The sequence below is a fragment of the Petromyzon marinus genome, chromosome 19, assembly GCF_048934315.1.
Source record: "Petromyzon marinus isolate PM22_M1 ecotype Great Lakes invasive population chromosome 19, UKy_Petmar_22M1.pri1.0, whole genome shotgun sequence".
Taxonomy (NCBI): Eukaryota; Metazoa; Chordata; class Hyperoartia; order Petromyzontiformes; family Petromyzontidae; genus Petromyzon; species Petromyzon marinus.
In genome coordinates, this window is record NC_133685.1 from 669,371 (window position 1) to 688,670 (window position 19,300).

The window sequence follows — 19,300 nt, forward strand, 5'->3', positions numbered from 1 at the left end:
TTTTGAATTGATATGTAAAGTTTTTTTTCTCTTAACAGACATCGAATTACCATCAAACAATACAGAATCCAGGTATGAATTAAACGCACCGAGACGGTATAACGACACCGCGTGACCTTTCTGTTAACACTTGGCCTTCTGAAAACACGTGACAATTGCGTATACGCACAACTTGCGGCGTATATACATTCGGAGTTGTTGAAGATTCGTCGTTTACGATCACATACAAAAACACATTACCCAACCAACAATATCCATGATGAACGTGGTACATGTACACGAAGAATGACGCAACAGCCACTACCTTCAGAGTTCAGGACGCGTGTGACCCGGCGGGGTTCACAAAAGCTTGGCAGGACGGGTTGTTTTTAAGCCCACGATTAAATCACCCACAATGCGTCCCATCTTAAGATAAGCAAGGTGGGAGCCTGCATGGCGCTTGGATTAGCAACCACCAAGCACAACAGGTTGTGTGTGATGGGCTGCGGGCTACGTGGACATCGCAAAATCAATCGTACTGTACCCCTATGCTTCCCGTCTGGTGACAAATGATCAAACGGTCCTGCCGACCTGCACGGCATGGGTTGACGTGGACTGTACGTGTACACGTACTCTTCGTACGTGCAAACATGAAAATCTGCTCGGTGAAATGAAGCGAGAGCACTCTGGTGCACATTGCCCTGGCAAGGTCACGCAAGTACAACCACCAGCCTGCGCTTCCCACAAAGAGCCTCTCCCACACCACATGTGGAACCGCACACGCAACTGCTTTTGCAACACGACTGTTTCTGTTGCTGTCAGCTCCAGGCTCCAGGGTGAGGAGGCGACAAACTCCAACCCGGGTTTTCCAGTCAATGCCTGCGGGTGTATTGAGAAACTTCATGTGCGACGGCCAGCGGCTTCACCATCAGCGTTTCTTCACCTGCGTCCCATCCCCCCCATCTTCCCATATCCATTCGACATCCGCTCAGAATTTACGATGACAAAGTTGTGAGGAGAGCTTCTTAGTTGGAGGGACAAAAGGAAACCTGTACACATTTCTCAGGGCATGCAGCTGGGTTATGAGCAATGCAGATATTTAACGCTACAGTTCTTAAGCAGCTGTATCCATACAAATCATTCGGGTATAAATTCAGCCAAACGGAACCAACTCATCAAATGTAGTGACTAGTTCACGTGCTGGAAATGGTTAAATTTCAACCTTTTCAAAACTTTACAACTCAGGTTGAGTGAATGTATTGGCTCGCTTGTCTGTAGGGGGCATAACTATCTCAAATTTCATCCCATACTAACGTAATGTTCGTGTAAAGTTATGTTGCAATTAGGATTTGCATCACATCACGTGCCATGTGTTGTCATCTCGCTGTGCGGTTTGGAACGTATCATTCTCATCGCTGAATAAATACTTCCATCAGCAAAGCCTATTGGAAAACGTTGCAGAATCCATACATCCGCACCTCCGATTAGCACGGTTGGTTACGTTCAGTGGGAAAGATGCTCAACATACATACATATGCACGATTCTTCTTCCTAGTTTCTAGAATAAAAATGTGACCTTGTTTCTATTGCCAATAATAGAGCGAATTGCCAGGAAGATGCATTTGTGCATTTAAGTCGTGTGTGTGTAGTCAAACTATCACTCTCGCCCACAAAGTACAATTAGTCAACTACCTGCGATTATACATTCGGTGTGCAAATCTTACTTTTGACATTCACATTTTAATTCATACACGTCAGTATGTACTAAAAATATACAAAACTACAACTGCAGTCTAATGCTTATCGGAAAAAAACCCCTCACCCACTTTGCATTCTGTTGCACTGCGGGCACTCGTTGACTTAAGGGCACGCCACTCCCAAGCCAGTAACAAAACAACTTTTCCATCCCTCATTGCGTGCGCGTTTATACTCCACCCTGCCCTGCTGACAATGCAAGCGCTAAACAACGCGGTGGTCCGTCCTCAACGCACCCCTGGATCGCCGCGGCGCCGATGCTGGCAGCACGAAAAGCTCCGACTGTTCCTTCCACGCGTCGTGCGCTCGCAGCAGCTTGTGTCGCCGACGATTCGCAGCGCCACCGTTTCCAAACGTCAGGACTCGCACGCCGAACGCGTCCCTGCGACGAGTGCTGCTGGGCGACACCTCCGGCCCCCATGGCAATTAGCGGTCTGGGCTCGCGCCGATTTCTGAGTTCGTTCGGCCGCTGAGATTCGGGCTCTGTCCCAAGCCTGGGATCCGCACAACCACAGCCACCACCGCTACTTGTCGATGAGACCGGCCTCCTTCATCTTGTTGTAGAAGAAGCGCTCGAGCGTGTTGGCGCAGCGGTAGTACTCCGTCTCGGGGGGGTTGTATTCGCGGCAGTTGGTGAAGATGCGCTGCATGTCGGCCATGAAGAGCTTCTTGGTCACGTAGTAGCGGTTCTTCAGTCGCTCGCTCATCGTCTTCAGGTCTGTGGTGGGAGCAAGTGCACACGGGGTGCGCAGAGGGGAAGCAAATGTGACGCATTACGCAGATGCTGAAGCCGGTAAGTGGCGATCGTCACCAGAACAGTCACTACAACGTGGTCAGGCAGTCCTCCATTATCCACTAGAAGACACCGACCCTTTGGAGACACGGGACTACCTTTATAACCTCTTTTGCAAAGGCGACCTGTGGGATTGCTATGCTCCGTGTGCTGCATCCCTGCCAAATGTTACACCTGCTTTCCGTGAGCAAAGTTAGTGGACAATCAAAGCCACACTGCTTAGGAAGGCGCCACACTATTTATGATGTCCAGTCTCAAGCCACCAGTGAGCTCGAACTTTAACGGTTAGAATTTGATCGATACATGGGCATGTATAAAAAGTATATATTTGAAAATGTGACAAGTTTGTCGGGTGGTAGAGAGTTAATGGCAAGAATATCAGCAGATAACTAAAATGTGGCCAAGCCAAAAAACAAATATAGATCACCGTATTGGCTACAAAACCGAAGTGTTGAGTTTATTTTTGTTTGTTTTATCCTCTGCGCTCTCACCCATGGGAAAGCGAATGACGTCGTAGTAATCAGGGGCTTCGGACTTCTTCACGGGCTCCATGAATGGCCAGGCGCTGGGCTGACCCTGGAATAATCATGCACACACACACAAAGATTTGTGTCTATATTCAAAACAAAGATCCCTGTATAGCAATAGCAAATTGCTGGGGAAAGTGCTGTGTGAGCAGCATTTATGAAGGCCGACACGGCACACGAGGAGGTGGGTAGCCAACATCACGACTGACGGCCTTTGTCTCCCGAGTGGCGATGTTTACACACCGCACCAGGTACAGTAAAACCTTGGATTGCGAGCATAATTCGCTCCGGAACCGTGTTTGTAATCCAAAGCACTCGCATATCAAAGCACTCCTATATCAGTTGTGATCACGTGACGCTCGGCAGACAAAGCGTATACGTACTACTCGTATTGCAAGACCTCGCTCGTTGATCAAATTAATATTTATTTATTTTTTTTTGCTCATCTTGCAAAACACTCGCAGACCAAGTTACTCGCAATCCAAGGTTTTACTGTACTCAATTGAGTTGACACAGGGGGAGGCCCAGGACTGGTTTAGATAATCGTCACTGGTGCCGGCATTAAATGGAAATCGAACTCGGTTTGATGGGTTCGTAGACTAGAGCGCCAACTGCTACACTTCCACCCCCTAAGCACTACCGCTCTATGCACCCACACACACGTATGTGCACACACCCCCCCCACATATACATACACGTGTAAGTCCATCTCACTCAACTGCCTACTGCAAGACACGAGCCCAGCTCGTTGCTTAACCAATGAGGTAACCCCCTAAAACATCTATTGTGGGAATCCACTGCCTTGAGTGAGGTCAACGTATTCATTCCACTTTCACGGTTACAACCCATTTGTCCATCCACTGCCTGGATGAGAGCTTCCATATGCTGTTCGGGGCCTCGGGGATAACTGACCAAACTTCCCCACGTTGGTCCGTGTGGCCTGGTGATGGCAGACAGCACAGACGTTGGAATCCTGAAGTACAGTGCGGCAGAGGATTTTTCAGCACTGGGCTCTACTACCCAGCACGTAGCCCATCAGCCCTGTAACCAGCTGACGTGCACGGTAGTCACCCGCCCAAGCATTGTCCAAGCTCAGTCCTATGTGGCTGAAACGATTGGATTCATTCCAGGTGATATAGTCACAGGCGGTTATTGTACCCTTGAGTATAGAATCTCGTTCATTTGCCAAGTGGACCTAGGGTGCTGCCGAGCGTTGCACTTGAGGTCACATGTTCCGCTTATCGGCCTCACGGCCCCGCGGGCACTGATCCCGGCGTCGGCACAGTCAGTGACGGCAGCCGGTGTCGGACGCCACTAAGAGGTGCCCCCCTCGGCGCCAACGCCATTGCTGTACCACTGTCCTGCAGTCCATATCTACCCAAAAACGGAGGATCGCCGGTCACCTACACCGTTCATGAGTTCAAAGGTCAGCCGAGCCGCCACCGTCGACTCGCAGACCGAGACACTCGCTGACGCGATGCTTTTTTCACCCTTTGTCCCCCATCCCCGAGCATCTGTGCAAATTCTATTAACGATTGACAGATGTCGCCGTGGCAACAGGTATTGCTGTGCGCATTGAGTATGTTCAAAACCGACGCCTCCATCGCCGACTTTGCGCACAGCTCCCTCCAGATGGCACAGGACAAGGGCTGGCCTCTCTACCTGAGCACCAAGAACACCGCCCTCAAGAAGACCGACGGACGCTTCAAGGACATCTTCCAGAACATCTACGAAAAGTGAGAGGCTCGTGGCATGAAGGGGGTGTTGTAGGAGGCTGGCCGGCTCGGGTCCACAATGCGCCGGCAATGCTGAGAAGCTGGGTTCGAATCCAGCTTTCAGACATCCGTGGACAGACTGAGTTCTCAATGGTGTGGTGAGTTTGGTGGTTCCAGCCCAGTTAACAATGGCTTCATTTAAAACAAAAACTTGTTCAGGGTAATGTATTTTATTTATCTAGAAAATGGTCTCCAGATTGTTTCTACAATGGGGTTCTGCATTGAGAAGTTTTGTCAATTCCATTGTTAAAAGCTTGTTGGACAACTGATGAGTCAAACGTGAATATACTGTGACAGAAATAATGCATTTGATTTTGAACATTAATTTTTTTATAATAAAATGTAAATGTGATCACATGAATAACTGTTTAATGTTCGTGATTGTATATATGCCATACACGGGAGCTGCTGCATCACGGGACTCTGAAGGATGGAGACAAACTGGGGAGACTTTCACCCAGCAGTGGATTGATCCTAGCTGATGAATATTTTACAGATCGTAGCCCTATAAACATAGAAGTATCCCCTTGGTGAAGTGTAAAGTGCCACCCTTATAGACAGATAATGGATGGGGGCCCGTTTGAGCAAGGTTTCTCTACACAGGGTGGTTTCCAAATAGTTTATCTTAGGAAGACACCGATCGGTGACTGATATTTGATGCTGCCAGGCTGTGAAAAGATATCAGAGCAGCACAGCATTATGGGAAAGCTCACATTATCATACCAGACAAAAGTAGCCGGTTTAAATGTCAACCCCGTCACTCCACACACTGCGATCTCTCATTGACGTTGGACCACCAGTGCAACACAGCACGAGGACCTGGCAGCACCGAGCTGTGGCCTGGGCGGTTAGAGACCAGAGAACGCACGCCCCACCCCAGCGCGGGTCACGACGTACCTTCACCTGCTGCATGATGCTCTTGAGCGTGTTGTAAAGCTGCTCACTGTCCTTAGGCTCCTTCCTGCCAAAGCAACATTGGTCAGTACAACCACTGCACAATCTTCAAGATCAGCACTCGCATACGTGCCATCCTCCAACGGACTCTGATATGTTAATATTAACGTAGAGAAAAATATGATCACAAGCTATGTGGATGCATTTCATATCGTTCTTTGTCGTTGACTAAATCACCCAAAGCGCTTCCAATCTCATCGATGGATTGGCAAAGGGGCCTGTACGTCATTAATGATTTAACTAGATTTGTTTACACTGCATCGGCCATCCGAGATGATGCATGTTACTTAAAATAATTTACATACAAAACATTACTCAAGACAATGTCACACAAATACGTCACTGCCGGTGGGATGCTCACCCCTTGTCCTTGGTGCTGGCCTTCCAGCCGGTCTCACCTGGGGAAGGAATCACAGCCACGATTCAGCCAACAGTGTTTTTTCTGCTCTAGGAGGTACTGCGGCGGAGGAGATCAGGCCAGTGATGCCCATGCTGGCTGGGTGCCCAGTTAAGGCAAGGATGGGGTGCTGGTGCCGTGAGTATACGGGAATCTGTGCTACTCCCACTGCATGTACAATGGGTTTGAGCGCCGGCGCTGTAAGGATGGGCAGTGCCAGCGCCCGTGCTCTACATATGAGGAAGGGCTAACACGCTCGTGCTATACTTGCAGGAAGCATTGGTGCTCGTGCTATATATGAGGATAATCCGGTGAGTGTATGAAGCGGTGATGCTAAGGCTCTCTATGTGGGATGCATGTGCTGTTTGTGTCAATTCACAATGCCCGTGCTATACGTGTGGGAGGAGTTTGTGCTGTAAATGTGTGCAGTGCTCTGTCTGGTGCAATGTCAATGATAAGTAACGGTGCCGTCTACATTTGAGCCACTGGTACTGGCGTTGTTTGTCGAAGCGCTGCTGCCGGCGCTGTACAAATGAGCAGTGGTGCCGCCGCCGCCGCCGCTTGTGCTCCGTTCGCAGTAAGCGGTTGGCAATGTACGCACGGATGCCAGGGATGCTCTCGATGGGGATTTGCCGCACGCCCTCCTTGAAGCACGTGAGGCCGGGGTACACCTTGCGGATCTGCGCCTGCTTGCGCTCAATCAGCTTCTTTATTATCTGGGGACAGAGGTCACCGTCGTTACACACACACAGGACTAGTACATTATTATTATTGTAAAGAGTACGCTTGTTAACCTGGAGAAGGCTAACCTACATCTCATTACTATTTTTAAGGAGTTTTCGCAATAGATGGGTGATGCTGCCGTGAGTTTTACAACTGAATAATTTGCGAAGAGATTAATCATCACATGACAGCGAAAGCACAATTGAGATCAAAGTGCGGGGAATTAGGGGTGCGGTCCGCGAGGCTGAACCATCCACATGGAGACATTTCGCTACGTCACAGGCGCAGTACAAATGCAAGTAATAATATTATTATCAATGATAATTTTTCAAGGGAAGCTCTGTGGCTATCGCTGCCCTACCTCCTTCTGTTTTTTGATGATGACGGAGAACTCCGTGTAGGGGATCCTGGGGTTGAGCTCGCAGCCCATGAGCGTGGCGCCCTCGTAGTCCTTGATGTAGCCCACGTACTTGCTCTTGGGGATCTTGATGTCCTTGGAGAAGCCCTGCAAACACCCAGAGGGAGGATCCAAGACGTTTCTCACGTGCGCCGCCGCGAGACTCCGTTACGGCCCACGGCTGCTCTCCATTTTTACATTTGTTACGAAGAGCAGCTGCAGGGTATATATTGACATTGGGCCTGGACTTTGCATTACATCAAGAAAATAGTACGTTCTTCCATCTTTCTTGGGTTAGCCCAATGGAGATAACAAAAATACAGTGGAGGTTGCAGGAACTCAAGGCGAGTGAAGTCCTGTCTGATGATTTTGAAAAAAATATTCTCAGTTAGGATGGAGCAGTCTAGTAATTGGAGGGGGGAGGGGAGGGCAAAACCGAGAATTTTACTAACGATGGCAATCATGATAGCTCACATGCAGTGGGGAAGACAAAAAACGGGGACCGGTTCTGAGGAGTAGTCAGGGACCTGTCGGCTGAAGCCCCACAGCTGTGATAACGAGCGAGCAGCGAGGAGGATGGGAGTGGGGGGGGTAGCAGCAGGCGACGTCACCTGCTTCTTGAAGTAGCCGATGGCGTACTCGTCTGCGAAGGTAAGGAAGTGCAGCACGCCCTGCTTGATGTGGTACTCCTTCAAGTGGTTCATCAGGTGGGTGCCGTACCCCTGCGCCACCGAAAACCGGACGCAAGCACCGCACACGGCACCAACCGTCGGTGACTCGGAGGTGAGGACGATGTGCAGTGCAGCTGAGATAACATCAGATACTAACAGTCGCGCGTTTCTTGTTCGTCCGATGTGCAAGGTTAATCCATTCATGGATACCCCAACTGATACCTAGGTCATTCTTGCAAATGGGACTATCTTGAGTTAAATAAACTCAACTTAAATTTCCAATGCTCCTCTTACTTTCGTTGAAACAGGTGAATGAATCGTGTGAAAGTGATGGTTCCATATCTCACAGAGCACTTTTAAATGCATTAACACTGTGTGTATTGAGATGGTGGGAGACATGAAAGGGGCTTTGAAATGAAATGTTTTCTCCATCATTAATCCATTTATTTTAGCAGGGCATCTATTACTGGATCACCCTGTAAATTATGCGAGTGGATAATTGCTGCGAGTGAGTGGCTGTTGAAGTGTTAGCTGCTGGTGGATGACACGGTAGGTTGTGTGCACATGTCTAGCCCCATTCGTCTATCCACTGCTGCTTGAGGGCCTCCCTGTGCCATGTGGGTTGTGTGACCACACATCACCACACTGGCCAGTGCTGGTTGGTAAAGGCTGGGAAGCATCCATATGGGCACACAGAAGTACTGCGCAAGAATGAGTTTTTGTCCCCTTTGCTCTCCATTGCCCCCCACGTAGCCCCGCAGCAGCCTACAAAACCTGTCACGCGTGCTGGTCACCCATCCAAGCACTATCCAGGCTCAAAACTGTTTAACATCTGAGACCTGGTGAGACCGGGCACATTCTGGGCGATTTGGTCAGTGCACACCAACAGCGTGGAGATGCCGCCGCGTGTAATGGGTGGCACACTGAACTTGTGGTTCTGTCTCCCAGCTGGCAGCTGAAAAAGTGGGCACGTTTTTTAAACTCCGGGAGATTTGGTGGCAGGCATGTGCCCACCACGGCGGAGGCGATTGAGAAGGCCGCGCGGGTGAGGATGGTGCCTCTCACCTTGACCTGCTCGTTGGAGGTAACGGCGCAGAAGACGATCTCGGTGAAGCCCTGCGTTGAGAACATGCGGAAGCAGATCCCTCCAATCACGCGCCCGTCCTTCACCAGCGCCAGTGTCTTGTGCTTCCTATGCAGACGCCACCACAGTCCCGTTTACAGTCGCAACAAGACGTGGATTTACAGTGTCTGAAAGCGGCCGCATATGAAGATGCTGCGCTAAAACAGTGGGCACACGTATTTTATACAAGAGGTTCTATAGGAGTCTGGGGGTCCCTGCATGGGTCCATGGGTCTCTATCTGAGTCAATGGGTCTCTGTGCGAGTCTTTAGGTCTCTGTACGAATCTATATAACACAACACCGTCAGCAAGGTGACGGCACTCTGGTGTTTGTCACTGCATGTTACCACATTGCCATGTACGGTTCGCGTGTCCGGGTTTAGGGCGAGGGTTAAGCGAGCCTATGAGGGGGGTGGATCGGTAAGCGGGTGTGCGGTGAGCGTGCAGCAAGGAAGGGGCTCGCTCACGGGTCGAACACGAGCCGAGTGATGTACTCCTTGGGCATGCGTGGCAGCTGGTGCGAGAACACGTTCTGCAGCCCCACGAGCCACATGAGGATCTTGCGGTTGGGTTTCTGCGAGAGCGAGTTCCCCACCACGTGGAACTCGATGACGCCGCGCCGCTCCTCCATGCGCGCCGCCTCATCGCGGGCCGCGTGCGCCGACAGCAGGCTCGTCTGCGCATACACAAACACACACGCATGTGTACATGCACACGCAGTGAGGACGACACAACGCACGAACAAAGACCCCCCTGTGGAATGATATCTCCCAAACCGTGAAGGCAAGTGCTGTGAGCGAGCACCTACGAAGGCAGGCACTGCACAAGAGGGGCTGGCTGGCCAGCACCACGTGTCTTTGTCGCTCCAGTGTTGATGTTGACACGCTGCACTAAGTAATCAATTAAGGCCGAGTCGAGCTCAGGGAGGCCCAGGCCCAACACTTCGTACACTGTGCGGAACTACGTGTGCAGCGCAGCGAGATAACCGTGCTGCAACTGGGAAGAACGAGGCCCACGCGGCTCGGGTGAATGAGTGAGGTCTTACCTCGGGCCCCAGCATGGCGGCGGGGTCCGTGATAGTGGACATCACTTCGTTCACCAGCTCCATGGGGATGTCGCCCATCACCCGCTGCCTCTTGGCATCTTCCAGAGTCATTGACTCGTCCAGTTTGCGCTTCTCACCTGGACAAAGTATCAGGGACAAGACAACGTAAACAGGGCTGCACAATTCAAACAATAATTAAACACTCCCCCTTGGAGAAAATTTTATATAAAATTATCAATTGCAAAGTGGCCGGGTGGCTCGGAGGTCAGAGCGCTGAGCTGGCACTGCTGAGATCCTGGGTTTGAATCAAATTTTCAGCCACCCAACTGTGATTGAACTAATATTTCAAGTGTAGTGAGTTAATGGTTTCGGCTCCATAACTATTGATGGAACAAAATAACCAAACAATTTTTTTATAAATTCCACCTCTGAGATTTAAAAATTAAGTCAGAATGTGCTGTCTTCTATTGGGTAGACGAGATGTCACTTGATGGGTCGCAACTGGATGCGTCATCTCATGACAAAGCCAACAGTGCAATGGGGAAAAGATCACAAAATATGTAAAAAGATAATATTTTAATGCAGAATTCCTGTTCTCTCTATATCAATGAGGCACCGATTCCCACACACACCAGCCTCCCCGATGAGCCCGCCACCGTGACCATGCCGGCATCTCACCGGCCGCGCCGCCTTCCTCCCCCTTCCTCCAGGGGCTGAGCACGCCGGGGCTGAGTCCACTAGCGCTGGACGGCTCGCCGGTGACACACGACACCCCCGACTGGAAGCTGAACTGCCGGTTGGACGTGGGGGTCCCGAGGCCCTGGCTTCCAGACACTGCCGTGCACGGACGCGCACGCGCACACACACGCATGCACACACTGGAATTGAGAAGATCCCTAGTTAAGCCCGACAAAGTGTAGGACACATTGTAGGACAACAGTGCAGAACCGTTCCCTTGCATACAGCACACATTACACACACCGCGTGATGCGCACCCCACACATTACACACGCTCCACATGCACCACACCCACGTTGCACATACCACGGTGCATATGCAGTGCCTGGAGGGGGGGGCTATGTCTGCGATAGCCGACGCTGGGTAAGTGCCACCTGTGTGTGGGCGTGGGGGCCTCACCTGCCTGCAGAGCGGCCTGAGCGCCAGCGACATCGGAGCCTGAGAAATCGGCGTCCCAGATCGGAGAACTGGAGCTGTATACCTCCTCCTCAAGCATGGACAGGAACCTGACCATAAACGCCAGCACCACACAACCGCCATAACCAGAACTGTCAGTAACTACAATCGCCACTCATTGGCAATTACAACCATCAGCAACTGCAACCACTGGCACCTCGGCAATCACCACCACCACCACCACCACCGTTAGCAACAACCACTGCCACAACCATTATCATCACAACCGTAAGCGACCATCTAAACCACAGCAACTGTCAGCCACCACAACACAACATTGCCCTCAGGAACAATCAGCATTCACGCTGTCTCTTTGAGATGTAAAAATTAAATAATGTCATGCGTCTAATGCTCACACAGTCAGGCTCCAAATCTGGCAAATTCAAAAATACCCGCCTATAAATAGCTATCATCGGCCCTACCGGCAGTCTCGGAAATCAGAGAATCCTGGTTTCTCACCTGGTTCAACAAAATACCCTTGCAACTTGTGGAACACGAGATGCAATGCAACACACACACGCACGCTCGCACACGCCAGGAGTTCTCGCGCCGTGCGTTACTTGGGGAAGTGCGTGAGGATGAGCGTGCGCTGCTCCGCCGGGAGTTTGTCCTTCTCCTTGCGGAACTTCTCCTGCAGTTGCAGCCGCATCACGGGGAAGATGGAGCGCAGCAGCGTGCGGCCGAACACCTGCGTGGTGTCGTAGCAGGGCAGGCTGTCGCAGAACTGCGGCACGTTGCAGTAGCACAGCCACCTGGACCGCGCGCGCGCAGCAGACACAGCAAGGGGGTGTAACTGACCGATGTGGGACACGAAAATCGCGATGACGACACGCCTAGCCCGTTTCCCAAATAGCGCAATGACTGCATTAATTCTGTGTAACGTATTCTATAATTTCGTTTTAGTACAAATATTTTAAAAGTATTTTGACTGAGCCAACTTGAGTCATAGGATACGTTATTTTATTTAATACTGATATGCATTTTTGCAGTTTTAATAAAGTCACCTTGTGGGATGCAATTGCATAAATAACGCTATATAAAATGAAATTACTACTCAAGCAGGAGTTCTCGGATTTGTTTTATTTTCCTTGCTCTAATTTTGCTTTATTTCTTTGTCATTTTTGTTACCAAGGTCACTCCTGCAAATGAGACTGGTCTCTTGAGTTCTCACCTGGTGAATCTTTACTAACTTCATGAAACTATTTACCCCTCGAAAATCTACTTGAGACTCATACTCGAGACTCATGCGAGTCTCAAGTAGGGCTGAATTTCAGCCGTGTCTGTCTTTAACAGTGACCCGGAAAATATTTCCACACCACATCCAGTACACCATCCGCTATGGCTGTGGCTATTAGTCATGCGCCACCTACTCCAGGCTATAAGCAACCCAGGTTACTGGAAGATTACTGATATAATGTTCAGTGAGACATTAAGCTCTGGTATCAAGACTCTTAACTGAAGGGTGACTACTTCAGGAGCACTTTTCTAGGTTTGTTAACCGGCTGGTGTGCACCTCCTCCCGGCGCTCCGCACCTTGTGTAGTTGACCTTGTAGGCGGAGAGCTCATCCGTCTGGGCGCGGGCGCGCCGGTGCGAGGGCGTCTCTAGCCGCCAGTAGTTGAGGCAGCGCAGGAACATCTTGGCGAGGTCGTACATGGGCTGCCGCTCCTTGGGCGGCAGGTGGCTGAACTTGTACTGCACGAAGTTGGCCACGCCCTGCCGACGACAGAAGCGTGAACGCCGTAGGGTCACAAGTGCTCTGCAGCAGGACCACTTGGGGAACCTGTAGCGCTCAACTCTCTTGCTGATGCAATGGAGTTGTCGGCATTCCGTTTGTCCTTTGACTTTATTTGCCAATGACCCAAACCATCCTGAATGTGCCCAATCTCGTCCAATCTTGAAAGCTAGCAGCGTTAAGCTTGTCCAGTGCTTAGAGACTGTCTGGGAACACCAGGTGCCGTGTGGGCTTTAGCTGTTATGCGGCCAGGAAACGGTGATACAGCCATATTTTTTAATATACCTGCGAGGATCTTTCAGCATTAACCCTTAGTTGGTGATGACATTTCACCATCTTCTCAGATTTCCTCCAAACACTCATTCATAAAACTGGCCAAACATTTAAATGCAAGACTATCTTGAAAAATAACCTTGAGACTCGTCAGGTTTAAAGAAAATATTTCTTATTCATTTTCCTGCCCCAACCACCCACTTCACCTTGCGTGTGATAAGGAGACAAGTAAGCAGGGCTCGGGCGAGAGAAGCGGCTGTACCTTCTCGATGCTCGGCTTCTCGAAGGGCGGGCTTCCCAGTGGCCCCTCCACCACGGGCTTGCTCATTTGCAGGATGCACTTCCTGAGAAGCTACGCAAACAGCACAGTGCAGCGGCGCTCTCTCAGCACCCAGCAGCGCACCGGCACTTCCACACACACTTGAGAAACTGCAGTCACGGTCCAATGCACTCACCTCTGAAGATGAGACAATCAGAAAACTATAAGTGAATGAACCGCAGATCAGCTTGACGATGAAAGTTAAAATAAACATGCCGACATAAGAATTGAGGCGCGATGACGAACGGTGCCTTGAATGCAGACCCACATGGTCTTGCTTATATTTTCAGCTCCACAGGAACAGGGTGGAGTGATGCGTTAAGAAGCCAGTGACTCAAGTTTGATTGCTGGCTACGGCTAACATTAGTGGTGATATCTAAACTAGTCTTGGGGAGACTGTACAATAAATAAATACAAACAGGAGGAACACAATTATTTTCTCTAAAATGTCCATATTTCCCTCCACCGTACGAATCACACGGTAACAACTGGAGGTGCTACGTTTTTTTAATTGAATGGGAAGATGAGGCGGGCTCATCGCACCTTGAAGAGGTAGAAGAAGACCTGCTTGGTGTCGGCGTCCTCCTCTTTGGTGACACAAATGAAGAGGTTCTCCACGTCCACCACGATGCCCAGCAGGCGGTTCATCTCCTCTTCTGACACGTTCTCCAGGTGAGACACATGGTCGGCTGTGGACCAAGTGGTCGGTACACGGAACACCGCACCAGAGGCTTATCGGTCGGTACAGGTGCCGGTGATCACAGCACGAGTTTGTTTGAACAAATACAATTGTTTAAATGTACATATGTTGAACTTCTTTCACACTGTACGTGCTCATCACGATGGTAACAATGAGTTACCAGTATATACAGGTGGCCTGAGTTGGGATTAAGGAGGCTCAAATTAAATGATTTTTAAGTGAGGCAACCCCAGCTCCTGCTGCAATTTATCATTGATGTTTACTTGCAGGATTGGTGAAAGTTGAAAGTTATATTGCATCATGGGGGTAAGAATGCAGTCTCTTTTGCACTGCTGTCAAACCCGGCTGAGGCATATTAACCGTAATATTCTCAAAATGCCTCATCTCAACCATGGACTGTGAAATTCCATAGTTTGTTTTTCTTTACTCTTATTCACGACAGAAATACAGCTGTATATGTCCCGTTTGAATGCCGAGTGGTGGTATAGGCGTTAAAAAATACAATTCACAGCACTTTGTCCATCCATTGCTGTGTGGGCTGTAGGAGCACAAAGGAAAACCTACAACATGTGTTCACAAACCAGTTTACAATACACTGATGGACGGACGCCTCACCACACTATGTAGGTCACGGGGGTGCGTTTCACTAGATTCACCACCGCTGGTCAGTGCTGATTGGTGAAGGGAGTGGGTGCTGCCGGGACCGGTCTAGACATCACTCCCGTTGTGCGCTAATCACGACGTAACCACTATCCCCCTGGAGCCCGGTGGGTGGGAGCCGACGAGGCGTGGTGAACGCGGGATCGCCTCGCCTTACCGAGGACGTGATTACAGCTGCGGCAGGGATCGCTGAGTGAGGCGACGTTGTGCTGCTGCACGTCCACAGTGGGAGGATTCGGCGCTTGGTTGGGGTTCTTCCAGCCGTTGCACTTGCACGAGTCGTCGGCCTACAACAGCATACGATTGATTTCGTGAAAGATCTCAGTGGTGGGAAATATTTACCAACACAAGTGTTTGTATTGTTTTACTTTAGTCAACGATGATGATCGAGTTGGACGCAAATCATCTCAAGCATGGTTATTGTGGCGAAGACACCCTGACAAACTCTGAACCACTTTGTACCCCCATAGGGCCTCCTCAGCAGTCTTGTTACAGAAAAAAAAATCTGCTTGATTTAAAGTGAGGTTATTGGCAAGCGCACTCCATACACACTCTGCTCCCCCCTGTGTAATATACAGGATTGATTGGCGATACTGCTTTGGCAGTCATGCACAAACACAGACAACAAAACACACATTCGTCATGAATAACGCCGTGACTTTAAGATAAAAAAACATATACAAAAGGTGACGTTCCAGGCAATGGCCCTTCATGGGATGGTTTTGATAGTAAGGACCATTTCCACAAATGTCGTCTATTATATTTGTTTCCTTTTAAGGCCAAACCGTTATTGAGGAACGTATAACATACATATAAATACACATACTTGTACAACCAATACCTGCCATTCGCCACTAAGTGATGGTGACATCACCACGGTGCCTGTACCAGGCCAGGTGCACTTTGAGGCCATGTGAAGTGTCGAAGACTCACTGACAGGTCTCGGGACAGTCCCAGGTGCCATGGGTTGGCTGACTGAGATGACCATTCAGAAGGGGTAGTGACTTCTGCCAATATTTGAGGCACCACAGCCCTAGCAGGGTTGTCCCCACTTTGCCCCATGATGTTGTATGGGCTGAGGGAATTCCCCTCCCCAAGACCTCACAAAAATGCTCTGAAAACCTGCAGACCTGTTCCTGGGGGTCAAAGATCAGATTACCGTTATTTCCCTTAAGGATGGTGATAGGTGAGGCCGCTGCAAGTTACCTTTCTATGGAATTAAATAGTGTTTTGTGATTGCGGGTTACTGAGGCAGATTGCATCTATTAATCCTTGCAGCGCCGCACGGCTCTCCGAATCTCCGAGCGAAGGCTGTGGTAAGCCTCATTCTCCGATGTTGGATTCGGTAGATGACGTGAGTGGTCCTGTCATTTTCTCTCAACCAGCCGGAACACCTCCTTCAGCCAGGATCTCTGGGGAGGCCTGGACCGCGTACCCAATGCAGCCGTTGCAGCTGCATGGGCTACAGTCCTGAACCTCACCCATTTCTCCTCAGCATCAGAAGGAGTGGGACACGATACTAACCCCAGCTGAAAGCAATATTGAAATTCCTGCTTGAAACTATCCTCAGATAGCTGAGACCAGGCAACTGTGGGTTTGAATGGGGTCCTAGATGGAGACCCACCACCGGAATGGAAGAATGTAAGGCGCATTTTACAGATGACAAGTCGATTGTCAGTGGGCAGATCAGCTCCACGGTAGGTCCTGGTGTCAAGGACATGGGCCCACATCTGCTGGTCCGTTACTATATAGTCCAGCAGATGTTCTTTCTTGGACCCGGCATGCATCCATGACGTTGTGTGGATGTGCCGATGCTGGAACAGCGTATTCGTAATTACAAGCCCATGGGTTGCACAGAAGTCTAGCAGCCTCCTTCCGTTATTATTGAGCTGATCTAGCTCATGCCTTCCGATCATTCAAACCCATGTGTCTGCGTCATGATTCACTCGGGCATTGAAGTCACCTAACAGGATGACTATCCCAAGGGGCCACTTTAGCGAGCACCTGGGACAGGAAGTTTATAGAAGGCATCAGACCCGTTGGTCTACTACAGTACATCCCACAGTACATACACTACAGTATGCCAGACTATGTATAAACATAGACTAGAACACACGCACACAGATACACAAACAATACACACTAACACACGCACACAGATACACAAACAATACACATACTAATAACACACAACAACCGCCATTCGCCACTAAGTGGCGGTGACGTCACCACGATGCTTGTGCCAGGCCATGTGCACCTTGAGGCCACGTGAAGTGTCGAACGCCCGCTGGCAAGGAGGCCACGGGGCAGACCCAAATGCCACGGGTCGACTAAGATGACCGAGATGACTGGCTGATGCACCACCTGTGCCCCCTACTGTGCCTGCTGTGCTTAAGCCACCCGGCGCTCCGCTCGTTGTTATGAGCGTCGCTCCTCCGCCCTCCATTGTTGTTGGAGGGCGACTGCCTCCAACTGCCCAGTAGCGTCCTTCACGAGCCTCCTCCACAGAGGCCGATCTTGACACCGCTGGTACCAGTCATCGGCAAGTCCACTCAGCTCCACGTCCTCCTGTACCACATCACTCCATCTCTTCTCTAGCCCGTGCCCCGCCCGTTTAGCCCCCTCGATTCGGCCGAACAAAAGCCGTTTCGGCATGCGGTGGCTGGGCATGTGGGCTACATGACCCAGCCAGCGCAGCCTTGCCTGCCGTTGGAGCTCACCGATGGGACCTTGCCCAGATCTTTCAAAGATTTGTGAGCTCCTCACACAATCCAGTCTGGTTAAACCCAGGATTGATCGTAGTCAGGCTAGCCTAAATGTTTCTAACTGGCGAAGATGTTCCATTAGGGGGGTCCACGTTTTGCAAGCGTAGAGAAGGGAGGGAATGACCGTGGCCCAGACCTGAAGCTTAGTGCGGAACGACAGACCAGGTAGCTTCCACACAGCGTTACGCAACCCAAAACACAATACACACACTAACACAGATACACAAACACACAGACAATACACACACTAATAACACACAGACAATACACACACATAGATACACACCCAGACAATACATACACTAATAAAACACGCTGTCAGGGACAAAAAGGGCGCCAAAACAAACCGCCGACAAAAACGTTGAGATAAAAAAAGTAAAAATAAAAAAAATAAAAAGTACACTTTAACGCACACCAATAAACACCTAGATATATACTATGACCACCTACCTTCACACAAACTTTCAATAACTTTTGATTTTAATTACACACGCTCGCTCACACAATAACGCGATTGCCAAGGCGCTCTCCGACACCTACAACACCTTTCCCCCCTCCTGACCCCTCCCCCTCCTAACCCCTCCCACCTCCTAACCCCTCCCCCCACCTAACCTGTACAACAAAGACAACGATCCCCCCGGTAGCCTCAACACTGTTGGGGCAAGTGCTGTTAGCGAGCACCTATGAAGGCCGCAACGGCCCACGAGGGGCTGGGTAGCCAGCACCACGCCCGGCCGCCTTTGTCTCCCCAGTGGCGATGTTTTTACACACCGCACCAGGTATTGATTTGAGGCTGTTGAGGCCGAGTCGACCTAGGGGAGTTCCAGGACCGATTTTGATAATCGTCACTGGTGTTGGCCATGAGCGGGAATGGAACTCGGGTGGCTGGGTTCATTGAACAGCGCGCTAACCGCTACACCACCGCTCCCCACACAACATAAACACACACGCATGCACGCTTTACATCTCGCAGCTCGCATAAGCGGCGGCGTGGCGCCTACCCGCGCTGGGGAATGCAATGCGCGGCCTTGCCTTGCAGGCCGAGTAGACCCCCAGCTTCTCCAGCTTCTTGCTGTGCGCGTAGCCGCGCACCTGCGCCTTCCGCTGCGCGATGCGCTGCAGGTTCTCGGCGCGGCTCATCTCCACGGGCCCCACCGCCGAGCCGGCCTTCTTGGGCGCCGTCTCCGCGCTCGCAACGCCGCCGCCGCTGCCAGCCGAGGCCACGGGTGGATCCGCGCCGCTTTCCGCCATCGCGGGGAGGGCGGGGCTTGGAGGGGCGGGGCTAGATGAGGAGGGGGCGGGGCTACACACACGAGAGGGGGAGGGCTTAGATAGATGGGCGGGGCTACACGTGATGGGCGGGGTTGAGTGAGGCGCGGGATACGCTAGGGGGCGGGGTCTAGAGGAGCGTCTGGAGTGTGCTTTGAAGAACATTCCAGGGCCATTACCCGAAACGTCGCCTCTGATATTTATATGTTTCTCTTTTAAATGCAACAGTGTTATTGAGGGACGGTGTT

The 19,300-nt window shown here is 50.7% G+C and overlaps 2 protein-coding genes across 3 annotated transcripts; one reads left to right on the forward strand and one right to left on the reverse strand.

Annotated features, from left to right (window-relative positions):
- Positions 1-19,069, reverse strand: KAT2B (lysine acetyltransferase 2B). 2 transcript variants are annotated; one of them, XM_032957357.2, is made up of 18 exons: positions 18,816-19,069; positions 15,176-15,305; positions 14,202-14,347; positions 13,602-13,691; positions 12,866-13,047; positions 11,893-12,084; positions 11,276-11,382; positions 10,817-10,972; positions 10,139-10,275; positions 9,561-9,769; positions 9,037-9,163; positions 7,912-8,022; positions 7,265-7,408; positions 6,782-6,896; positions 6,145-6,181; positions 5,727-5,790; positions 3,019-3,103; positions 1-2,452 (listed from the first exon to the last, which is right to left on the reverse strand). In XM_032957357.2, exons 1-18 carry the CDS (start codon positions 19,032-19,034, stop codon positions 2,259-2,261), a joined length of 2,445 nt encoding a protein of 814 aa, XP_032813248.1. In that variant the 5' UTR covers positions 19,035-19,069; the 3' UTR covers positions 1-2,258. The 2 variants fall into 2 exon arrangements, with proteins under 2 accessions (XP_032813248.1, XP_032813249.1); XM_032957358.2 differs by lacking the exon at positions 18,816-19,069 and adding an exon at positions 18,234-18,335.
- On the forward strand, positions 4,566-6,782 carry LOC142925125 (isocitrate dehydrogenase [NADP] cytoplasmic-like). Its single transcript, XM_076068023.1, has 2 exons — positions 4,566-4,790; positions 6,235-6,782. Exons 1-2 carry the CDS (start codon positions 4,597-4,599, stop codon positions 6,293-6,295), a joined length of 255 nt encoding a protein of 84 aa, XP_075924138.1. The 5' UTR covers positions 4,566-4,596; the 3' UTR covers positions 6,296-6,782.
- Positions 19,070-19,300: the final 231 nt, after the last annotated feature.